This window comes from Aplysia californica, unplaced genomic scaffold, assembly GCF_000002075.1.
Source record: "Aplysia californica isolate F4 #8 unplaced genomic scaffold, AplCal3.0 scaffold00635, whole genome shotgun sequence".
NCBI lineage: Eukaryota > Metazoa > Mollusca > Gastropoda > Aplysiida > Aplysiidae > Aplysia > Aplysia californica.
Genome location: NW_004797905.1, coordinates 116845 through 128442, shown reverse-complemented (window position 1 = coordinate 128442; position 11598 = coordinate 116845). Strand labels below are relative to the sequence as shown.

The following is an 11598-nucleotide window of genomic DNA, read 5'->3' as shown; positions in this document are numbered from 1 at the left end:
GCGGAGAAGATGGCGGAACAAGAGTGGGACTCGCGCTCGCCAAATGGCGTTGATATGACACTGTTCTGTTTCAGTCAGTGTTCGGCCACAGTTCCACGAGCGCTTGCGTACTCGCAATTCTTTGAAGCCGACTGAATCGCAAATCGCCACTCTCAAATTTAGCGAGCAGGATCCAGACCTACCACTCTGAAATTCCCACATAATAATCCCTGGGTGTAAGCTACAGCTTCATACAGCTGGCCTGATGAGATATATTGCTTGAAGGTTCGAAATATTGCTTATAAAGATAAACATATATAGATTTGTTGAAAATAGAAAAGATTATAATCTTTATTTCATTTTTCTTTCCAAGGAAAAACTATTATACATCATTATTATTCAACAGACAAGACCATCATAACAATTATTTGCAGGTCAGTTGTGGCTTTGGTTGATTGTTTGGAAACAGTGAACATATTCCTTTGTTTGAATGGATTGAACTCCTTCCTGGAAATCACTATGTGACATGGTTGAATGTTAGCACAGAAGTATAAAATTTGAGTCTCAGCAACAGAACCTCGTCTGACTCGTTCATGCAGTTTGGATAAATAGAACGGTGCTCTCTCTCTTTCTCTTTCTCTCTCTTTCTCTCTCTCTCTCTTTTCCTCTCTCTTTTACAGACACACACACAAAATTTACAGACTTTCATAACCTCATCACAGAAGCCTCAGTTTTCACATTCATCTAAATCCTCATTACCCGATAACTAGTGGTGCTTATTACTTAGATCAAGAAATTACTCAAAAACAAACTGTCCGAATTGTAAAAAAAAATTAAACGGTAGCAATGCTAAAACACCAAAGGACACAAAGACCAGAAAAGAAATAAAACGCTTAGAACATTCCAACTTTTCCCTATTTCCAGAAGATTCCAGAAAGGCAAATAGTTCTCCTTCAGGAGTTACTGCTCAATCTTTAGTTGTTCTTAGTTGACAGTGCCTTGCCGCTCACACAACTTCATGAATTCCACCAACGACTGTGAAAAGTCATCATCCTTCACTTGGTCACTGGCAACGATAGCTTTTCGGCCGTACTCTTTAGCCTGAAATAGAAAGGAATTGGGGTTTATTCAGAGATCAGAGCCTAAAAGCCCTCACTTGATGGCAAGTGATATCTTTTTCATCAATAAAAGCAAAAAAATAAAAACAACCATTGAGCTTTAAAACAAATTCAATACATGTACAGGGTGTCCAACAAAAAAAAAGGAAGCATTTGCAGGGAGATGACTCGTTTATCTCTGCACCAGTTTCAACACAATTTCAAACAAATAAAAGTCAACCGAGGGAAAGTCAAATTTGTCAATGTTAAGTAAATCAAACAAGTAATCAAGAAATGTCAAGTTTTTAGGAAATTCAAGAAGAAGAAGAAGAAGAAGAAGAAAAAGAAGAAGAAGAAGAAGAAGAAGAAGAAGAAGAAGAAGAAGAAGAAGAAGAAGAAAAATAATGTGTGGATGACGAACAAAGCACCCATTTTTCTGTACCTTCTTGATATCTCCCAGCACAAAGTACAGCATGGCTAGAGCGTGACAGGCCTGAGCCAGGTCCTGGGGCAGCCGCGTCGTCTGATGTTCCCGGATGTCGTGGATTGAGTTGAGAATTTGAACAGCTTCGGCTTCCTGCGCCTCATCTAAGATAGAATCAAAAGAACATAGACAACCTCACTCTTTCATCATTCAATGATTTCAAAACGTTTCCGTTAGACCATATAACATTTTTTTGGGACACATTTAAGAGATGCTCATAATATCTCTCACCTTATCAACAAAATAATCCGCCAAAGCTGAATCAAGATTTTTATTAAACATATACAGTATAACACAGCTCAAATTCGTCATGACTGACCACGATAGTTTGAAGGATATCTTCCAAAGATAAAGAAAGAAAAAAAAAAACAGACCACAGGCACAGTTCGACGGATGCGTGATTTCGAGTCTTCTGTGTTCGACCTATCCCTATTGTACTGTAGTTTTTTACGTTTTGGGAAAAATTAACTTTATGTAAGTACAGTGCTTCAATATGTAATGGGCATATACATGGCAAATCTGAGTATGACGGTCACCCACTGACGCAAGGATAAATGGCTGTCTAAGATAGGTAGCTGTCTTACATAGGCAGGACTGATCAAAATGAAGAAAATAAACCATTCCCACCTGAAATTTCAATCGGAGGTGGTCGCAGCTCAGGACTACCGTAAGGCAAGCTAATTCGTTTTTCTTTCTTTAATTTCTTTAAAGTGGGGGAGGAGGGGGGGTTATGAAGTCGGGGTTTTTTCCTCCCTTTGTTGCTGGTTTTGTGCAAGATTAATACAAAACAAAGCGCATTAATCTTACCCAGTCCACTGCCCATTTCCTCAAACATTCCTTTCACAGGTCCCAGGATGCGGGTGCGACTCTGAGCAAGTTCTTCCTCGCTTGGAGTGTTAGACTTGAGGACATCAGCCAGGTGGCTGTACCAGATATTAATCACCTGGACACGTTACAGAGAAAGAGAGAGAGAGATCTCAACACAACAGATATCATCAGGGGTATACAAGAATTTAGTTCTCATTGTAAATTTGAGACCGTTTCTTCGCTGTCTTCTCACTGGGATGAAAATGTAGGAATTATTTAACCAACAAAAATGGAAAAAGAATATGTCTTAAGGCAGAAAGCTGATTCCCAAAAAAAGAAAAATTAATAAACATTGTTATCAGATCTTAAAATCAATTAATAAAACAACTGTTTGTTTATTACCTTGACTTTTGACAAATAAAAAGGTGCATTACTTGTCCGGACACAACATTACAACCTCTCTGAAGCACAATTATTCACATGAAAAAACAAACACTGTATCAAAAAGCTTCTTTTGTTTCTTCACAGTCAACGTGAATTCATTGACATGTTTCATGTTTACCTGCAAAAATCAAGCTACCACAAGTAAAGGTTCCTAAGAATCAATTGACATAAAAGACTTTTTTAAAACAAAACATTTGTTTCTCTATTGTGCCTAATCCTACTCAATTCAAACAGACCCTGACAGGCAGAACAGAAGCTGACCCTTTTAAAAGATCTATATTGTGTCAATTTGGGGGGGAGAGAATAAAGCATTTACAACAATACATGTAGATCATATTATCACCATTCAAAAAAGCCGTAACTAAGCCAGCACCTGTCTGTACAATGAGTCCGCCACATCCATTTTGCCCTGCCTGAAGAAAACATTGCCCATGTGGAAGTAACCTCCTGCTGTTCTGATGTCATCAGTACCAAACTCCTCTGATGCGTGATAAATCTGAAATAAACAGAAAATCAATCAGATATTTGAAAAACTAGATTGTTCATCCCAAACCGCAAAACAAGTGAATATACAGAAAGAAAAGGTGAACAGGGAAAGAACAGCACTTCTCTTCTAAGTCATGTTAAAGCCTAGAGCCTCAAGCCTGTGTGTGTGTGTGTGTGTGTGTGTGTGTGTGTGTGTGTGTGTGTGTAAGTGTGTGTGTGTGTTTGTATGTGACTGTTTTTGTTTGCAAATATGTGACTGTGTGTGCAGGTGTGTAGTATGTGCGCCTGTGTCTGTGTGTGTGCTTGTGTGTGCGTGTATGTGTTTGTTGTCATGTATGTAACTGTGTGTGCAAGTCTGTAGTATGTGTGTATGTGTGTGTATGAGTGTGTCTGTGTGTGTGTGCGTGCGTGTGTGTGTGTGTGTGTGTGAGTGTGTGTTTGTGTGTGTGTGTGTGGGTGTGTGTGTGTGTGTGTGTGTGTGGGTACCTGTGTATATGGGTGTCTGTGTGTGAATGGGTATATACATGAGTTTGCTTGAAGTGGAAGAAGGAATCCACCCACCCATGATAACATGAGAAAGAGAGTCACTGATCACGAGATAATGAGTCATGACATACTATTTGTTTGTCTATCAAATATTATCTTGAGTAATGATTACAAAGAAAAGTTTCTTATATAATCTGATTTAAATAAAGGCATGCTCTCTAAACTCTGACATTATAGTAGTAAGACTACTACACATTCATTGACTGAACACAGGAGTATAATGGAAAGGAAATGATGTCCTCTTTTTGACAAGACAGTTGTATAAAGCAGCCAAGTAAAAAATAAACAAAAACCAAGAAACCATTAAAACATTCATGAACTTACATCATCTGCAAAGTTGTTAAGAGCCTCTGGGAAGTCTCCCTTAGCAGCATACAGAAGGCCCAGATTTCGGTACAGTTTTGACTGAATAGCCCTCGAGCAGTCCGGGGTTTTTAACACAGTCCAGTCAGCTTTGGCAAGGTACTCTTCTGCTTGTGTAAGTTTCCCAAGACCTGTTGTAAGGAAGAAGCAGGTAAATAACATCTCTGAATAGACAATACTGGTATCGCTAGCACAGCTTTTACAGTATGTGTGTTTGTAATTGTCTGTCAAAGATTGAGTGAGCACATGGGTGCAAGCGAGTGTGTATGAAAACATATTATTAATTATTCTTAATATGCATACTGCCTTGATTTGAGACATCTTTATTCGGATATGCTAGTATAAAATTTTAACCCTTTCAGTACCCCTCATTTTGCATCTGCTTGTGTGTGTAGTTTATTTCAGCTTTTTGGATTAGCGAGTGTAGAAGTGTGCAAAGGGTTTTACTTTTAAAGTTACATTCTATAAATGGCTGTGTTTATTTATTTAAACAGATAACCCAATGAAAGTAGATACTTTCTGAGAGGAAATTGAAAGCAATTTCTAAATACTGTATGTTTCTTTTTTTTAAATTACAAGTTAAATACAAGGTCATGAAAAATTGTGAAAATTGTTTAAAGAACAAAATTAAACAACAATTGTTTCATTGTTTCAATGTAACATAGATGCAATTTGAAGAAAAAGCCTTCAAGTTCAAGGAAAATGGAAACATCATAAAGAAATCCTCTAAGTTTTTTAAACAAACAAAACCAGTAATGACACTGTAACTCTTAAATAAAGTCCCAAATATAACTACAGCAATCAAATGATTTAGATAAAATCTGTCAAGAAAAGACAAGAACAACTTTATTACCCTTGAAAGAAATTTCCCTTGCAGTCAGATGCTGACAGAGAAAAGTAATAGGAATATCATAATATTAATGAACAATCTCTCTCTCTCTCTCTCTCTCTCTCTCTCTCTCTCTCTCTCTCTCTCTCTCTCTCTCTCTCTCTCTCTCTCTCTCTCTCTCTCTCTCTCTCTCTCTCTCTCTCTCTCTCTCTCTCTCTCTCACACACAAATACCCCCCCCCCCCCCTCAGAACAAACACACACACATTATTGTATACACTCAAGCACACAGCCGGTTTACACTTTTCAAATTTCTAAAAAGACTCAACAATGTTCTTCACTCTTTTTGACGTCTCAGTTCGGCTGAATATGAAAAGCCAAGTTGCCCTTTGCAAACATGAAGTTTCTTTGATAAAACATTAAAGCAAATTAACTTATTTGATATTTTTCATGAGTCTCTATTTAAAGCTTATTTAGGGAAGAAAACAACCTTTATGGAGTATTACTACTTTCCAAAAGTGAGAAAGATTAAATTACCTTCAAGCGCCAAAGAAGAGAAATATGAAATTTTATTTCCTGATCATAGTGTATTGCATATTGTCTTACCAACACTAGCTTCACCAAGTATCAAGTAAGAAGGCACCAGCTCTATAGTGGACACTCCATACACCTCTATAGAATATCTCAGAGACTGCATGGCTGCTGGTACTGCTTCTTCATGCTTGCCTTCAAACAGCATCTTCTGAGCAAGAGTTCTCGTCATTTCGATCAATTCAATCTGTAGATTATACAAAAAGTTACAGTAGAGTCCACGAATCTCGAACATGAAAATCACAAATTCTCGGGTATCTCGAACATAATATAGTCAGTCCCGTTTTAGTCCTTATGTTTTCTTTGTATTGACTTCACGGAGTTCCCAAACACTCGGAATGCACCACACTCAAATCTCGAACAAATCCACTCCGCATTCTCAACTAAAGACCCGGCTTTACAGTCTTTCTGGCCGCGGGTAGGTGGGGTTTTTTTATTGTTACAGAAAAAACGTGGTCACCACGAGAGGCTGGGGGAAGGGGGAATGGGGAAGGGGGGTTGGGGAGTGATGCTGACTGCACCACATGACTGGCTCGCCACGTGTACAATCATGCTGTATGATGCGCGCGGTGCGGGTGGCAAGAGGTGTAACTTTCTGTTAGCCAATGAAATGAGATGAAAGGAATGACGTAGGCGTCCGCTGTGCACATGTGAGATTTTCTGCTTTCCACTTTCATTCATCTTCTTGCCCTCACACTGTCAACATGTTCATCAAGGGAGCTAACCCCGTTACTGGTTTTAATGTTCTCTTTTACCTCCCTTGATTTTCTCTCTATTTCTTTGTATTTGGGGCTTTCACGGACTTGACGAATTACGGATATCTCAAACACTATTTCCAATTCCCGACAAATTCGATTTACCCGTGTTTTACTGTATATTTTTGTGTGTAAAAAGACAAACAAAAAGAGATAATTTAGAAAAACAAGTTAATCTGTTAAGTTCAAAATGGTATGACCTCAAAAATGTAATAAGATTATAACTCTCTACTCAATAACTTGAATAATTTAGCTTCTTTCATCCTGTGATTTCTATCTTTGAAAAAAACAACTTTACTCTCTTCCTTTTTCCCAATTTTACCTTGATGAATCAGATAGTTTTATAATCTGCTTGCAAAAATACATCCAAGAGGTAAGAATATTATATTTCTCTTGAGTAAATCAATATCTAATCTGGTAAATGATAATGTGACTGCTGAAAAATCAGAAATTACCTTTTTAACTTGAACCTCCTTTTGTCTCCTTTCCCGATCCTCCCTAGATGCTAGAAAAGGAACTGGCTGCCTTAGAAATGCAAGTCTGTCACAAATCTTTTCATGAATGCCAATCCAGTCAGCCTTCTGGTGCTCCAGGGAACTGGAGAAAAAATTACCCCCGAAAAATAATTACCAACACTTAAATGTGGAGTAAAGAGTATGAACACCACAATGGGATAAAAGTAGAAGACGGCAGGGGAACACAATTAATCCATACATGGTGCAGTGTGGACAGCATGTAATACAAGACATTTGGAAGCAAATTTGTGCTCGCAAATCAGATGTCACATTAAATTTTAAAGAAGCTTCATAAAAATTCCCTGCATTTGTAAAGAATTTTTAATTATGACGCCCATTGAGTTGAATGAGAGAGAAAGAGAGAGAGGGGGAGGGAGAGAGGGAGGGGGGAGAGAGAGAGAGAGAGAGAGAGAGAGAGAGAGAGAGAGAGAGAGAGAGAGAGAGAGAGGGGGGGTGGAGGGGTGGAGGGAGAGATAGTGAGAAAGAGAGAGAGAGGGGGGAAGAGGGAGAGAGAGAGAGAGAGAGAGAGAGAGAGAGAGAGAGAGAGAGAGAACGAGGGAGAGAGAGAGAGAATGAGGGAGAGAATGAGAGAGAAGAGATCTTGAGCACTGACTGCGAGCAGTTGGGGATTGGAATGGTTAGGTTTTAGAAAATGATCAGATGTGTAAGTATCAGGCTTGTGGAGAAGAGTGCAATTTATAATTTAAATCCTGCAGGAAAAATTATCAAACATTGCAGAATTTTTGCTAGAACTAAAGACATAATAATAAATGTACACATTTATATATATATATATATATATATATATATATATATATTATATATATATATACAGTCAAACCTGTGTAAGATGGCCACTCATTGTCAAGGAGAAAAGGTGGCCGTCTTAGGCAGGACTGATCAAGATAAAGGAAACAAATCATTCCCATCTGAGACCCCAATCGAAAGTAGCCCCATTGTTGTTGCCTTTATTGGTGTTGTTGCTGTTGGTTTGTATTTCGTTTGTAATTTTTATTTTGTCGCTGATTTTGCACAATGGTGACAATAAAACGAAATGTATCAGACGAGGAAGACCGAGTGCCATGTTAAAACAAACATATGGGTCGCCACCACTCGGAGAACGAGGGACGCTTTTGTAACAAGTTCATGTTGACGTCCTTTGTTACTTTATTACAGACTGGGTAAACAGTAACCACTCATCTCACTTACGATTAGTGTATGAGTTCTGGGCGGGGCTTATGGGTTATGAGGGATCACACGCTTACCTCACCAGCAGCTGAAAATTGGTAGCTATTGGTCAACAGTAGGAGGGGCCTACGCAACATGATCGGTTGGAGGGACTACCAAACAACAACGACAGGTGATTGAATTATGACGGCTCGCCCACAACGCCAGGGGCCAATGCACAATTTATGACAAAACGCAATGGAGTCACTAAGGTGACCGTCTTAGACAGGTATTATTGCTTAGTATTATAGGGGTTGTGTGTTAAATTATTGTGGCCGCAGCCGCGTTGGACAGGTGCCCGTTTTACACAGTTAAATTATATAGAAAAAACGCAAGGGGGGAAATGGAAAGTGGCCGTTTGTACAGGTGGCCGTCTTATAGAGGTGGCCGTCAGGGCAGGTTCGACTGTGTATATATATATATATATATATATATATATATATATATATATATATATATATATATATATATATATATGAACTGATGCAAAGCATTAGGAAAAATATGCGAGGCAGCGTGGTGAATTCAGGTGCTCATCAAAATAACAAAATCGGAGAAACAGGTGTTCTTCCAACAGTTTGGACATTTTTAGTGAATTTTTATTATTTTGCTTAACCTCTTATACAGTCGAACCTGTGTAAGACAGAATCGCAAGGGAGCGGGAAAAAAATTCCGTCTTAGACAGGGGAATTTAGGGGGGGGGGGGGTGGTTTGGGGGGTTCAAAGGCCCAGCCGGTGGGATCAAGGATCGCTTGTCCGAACGGCAAGCAGTGGTCAAAACTTCACACCTCTCAGCTGCTATCCTGTCTGATAGTGACAGGCGTCAGTCTTACTTATTCAATTACCTCCAGTGCTTGCCTTTCATAGGACCACTGTTTGACCTATTAAAAACAGAAACGTTTGAACTTCTCCTTTGCTTCCCCCCTTAGTCCCACCCACCAATGCTACCCCTCACTGCCATCATTGTAACAACGATTCGAGGAAATCTTTTCTCGGATGGCCGTACGATCAGGGCGGCAGGCATTGGTCAATTTAATTTCACACCTCTGGCTTCTGGCTACCCAGGAAAGTTTTCGTAGTGGCTGGCTACTCGAGCACTCTCACGGGCAGTCCTGAGATATCACACCCACACTACACTGACCATCTGCAGCGCTCAGCGCTCACATGATGGGGTAACATAGAGTAACTTCTACTCTACCCCCATTGCACCCCTACGACTCCCCTTCCTCGCCCAGCGGCATGGCCATAGCGTTAAGTTTAGAGTCGGCGGAATCAAACTTGCGAGTTTTGTTTCAAATCAGGGCTGAGCGTGCAAAGCATTTTCCGTCTTAGACAGGTGAAACACTCGGAAGGGAGCGGATTTTTCTTTCCGTTTCCGCGTTGGACAGGTTTCCATTTTATACAGATAATTAAAGAGGGGAGCGGGGAGATTCCGTAAAGACAGGTTTCCGTTTTACACAGGTTTCCGTTTTACACAGGTTTCCGTTAAGGCAGGTTCGACTGTATGTCTATATAAAATCACATTTCCAGACTCGCCTACTTTAAAATTTGAAAATCAGTAACAATTAGCATTTTTTCAGTAACAAATGGTAAAATTCCTAAAGCATAGTACTTACTTTTTCTGGAAGACTATTTAACATAAGTGACTTACTTTTCATCGGTCGGAGGTACCCATCCACATAAAATACCCTGTTTAAATGTCTAGATCTAGATTTCTGTGTAAAAACGATTGAATCGCACAATGCTGTTTAAGTTTGTACACTTCAAATTATTATAGCCGTTGTGACTTACGAAATCCTGTTGTGATAGCCTATTAGGGGCTTTAGGGCCTATCATTAACAACCTTTTGATTTGTTTTCATTTTCAACATCACCCTCGACCTCTGGCCTTTGACAAGGGCCTTAAGTCACTTAAATTTTGACTTTAACGAAAGACGTACCATAGACTTGACTGCCTGACACAATCGTGACTTAGTTAACTCCCCATTATAACCCAACGGCACGGTCACAGGCAGAGTGCGTGTCGCTTCGCAAGCCTACTAGGCTATCCTGCAGAGAGCAAAAGTAAGTCTCGACTGATTGCACTCATTACTTGCGTTTACGCAGGAATAAGACAGTTATTGGGTTTGAAATTGGGCTCCCCAGCTACCCGACCTTAAATTTCCATGGGATTTTTTTTTTCTTAAAGGATGAAGTTTTCCGTAACATCTCAGCTTTCCGTAACTCCATAGCCGATGTTATTTTCCTGTAACAGTTACGGATTATCCATAACAGTAAGCAAGTCTGCATTTCGATGTGAAAAACATTTATTAAAGGCACAAAATATGTTATTTTTAAGTTTCAAAGACTCTTCAGCTATTGGAGTTACCAAACTTTGGTGGCCATTTTCTCGCTAATTTCACCACAGAAACCAGACAACCTCTCTATCCTTCAAGCGCAGATATCTTGATTTCTATTCAAGATAAATGGATATTTATTTCATTGGAAGCAAAGCAAAAGCGTGAGCTTTCTGATGATACCAATAACTCCACGTGCCCAAAAATTGACGAGCACCTGATTCCACCGCATCGTGAAACATATCTAAAAAGTGCCTGGTATTAACACACCACCAGATAGCTTGACAAGGTGCCAATATGTTCCTACTACGTGCCTAAAGCATTGATTTCCCAAGCAAATACTTTGCCATACCATTAAATTTCAATCATAATTGTTTTTAACTGGGCGGGTGACTGAGATTTATCCAACCACTGTACAAACGTCACAAGATATATTAGAAAATAATTACGAAGGCTCCAGGACAAGTGCTGTAACAGCAATCATGCACAATAATATAAGCAACAACAACATAAAAAATAACAGCAATAATAACAATAAATGTAGGGCTTACCAGTAATAAGTAACGTTGCAAAATTTACACTGCAGAAAAGCTGGGATTTGGCACAGTTCACATAAAAGTTTTACCCCTTTAGGGTTGGCTAATGGATTTATATCCATTTTAAGCGACTGTCAGTCACTTGAAACAGACAATCCGTTACTTTCTTTTTTAAAACAATTGGCCTGACACGGATAATGGCCTGCCTTTGCAGTTGCGACAGTTTTCCGAGGGTAAACACCAAATTTTACACAGCGGCCATGTTGTTTATATTGTTGCTAGTAAGAACGTCTGCTAGGAATCGAATATTACTTCCAGCTCTTCTGTTTCATTCGAGTAGCTAATCGACTAGGTTTGATCGTGTTGCATTGTAGTCTAATAAAAACAAGAACAAACAACGTGCCTTTTGTTTCGATATGTTTAGGCCTCCGCTATGCATAATAACATAATTTTAGTGATTGAAAATATCATAAAGCTTTCCTTGAACAAACGCCATTTTCAGCTCCAATGAAAAGTCATCGTTGACTTTCATTGAGCATGTGAGAAATCGAGGAAAGGCAAGCATATCTCGCTCATTCTCGAAAAGATGTTCGATTCTGATGCTC

General features: G+C 39.3%; 1 protein-coding gene across 1 annotated transcript; it reads right to left on the bottom strand.

Moving 5' to 3' along the window:
* Positions 1 to 309: 309 nt before the first annotated feature.
* LOC101853582 (zinc finger MYND domain-containing protein 12) lies at positions 310 to 11581 on the bottom strand. Its single transcript, XM_005107828.2, has 8 exons — positions 11009 to 11581; positions 6836 to 6977; positions 5641 to 5812; positions 4168 to 4337; positions 3185 to 3307; positions 2368 to 2503; positions 1519 to 1664; positions 310 to 1080 (listed from the first exon to the last, which is right to left on the bottom strand). The coding sequence occupies exons 1-8, from the start codon at positions 11113 to 11115 to the stop codon at positions 964 to 966; spliced, it is 1113 nt and encodes a 370-aa protein (XP_005107885.1). The 5' UTR covers positions 11116 to 11581; the 3' UTR covers positions 310 to 963.
* Positions 11582 to 11598: the final 17 nt, after the last annotated feature.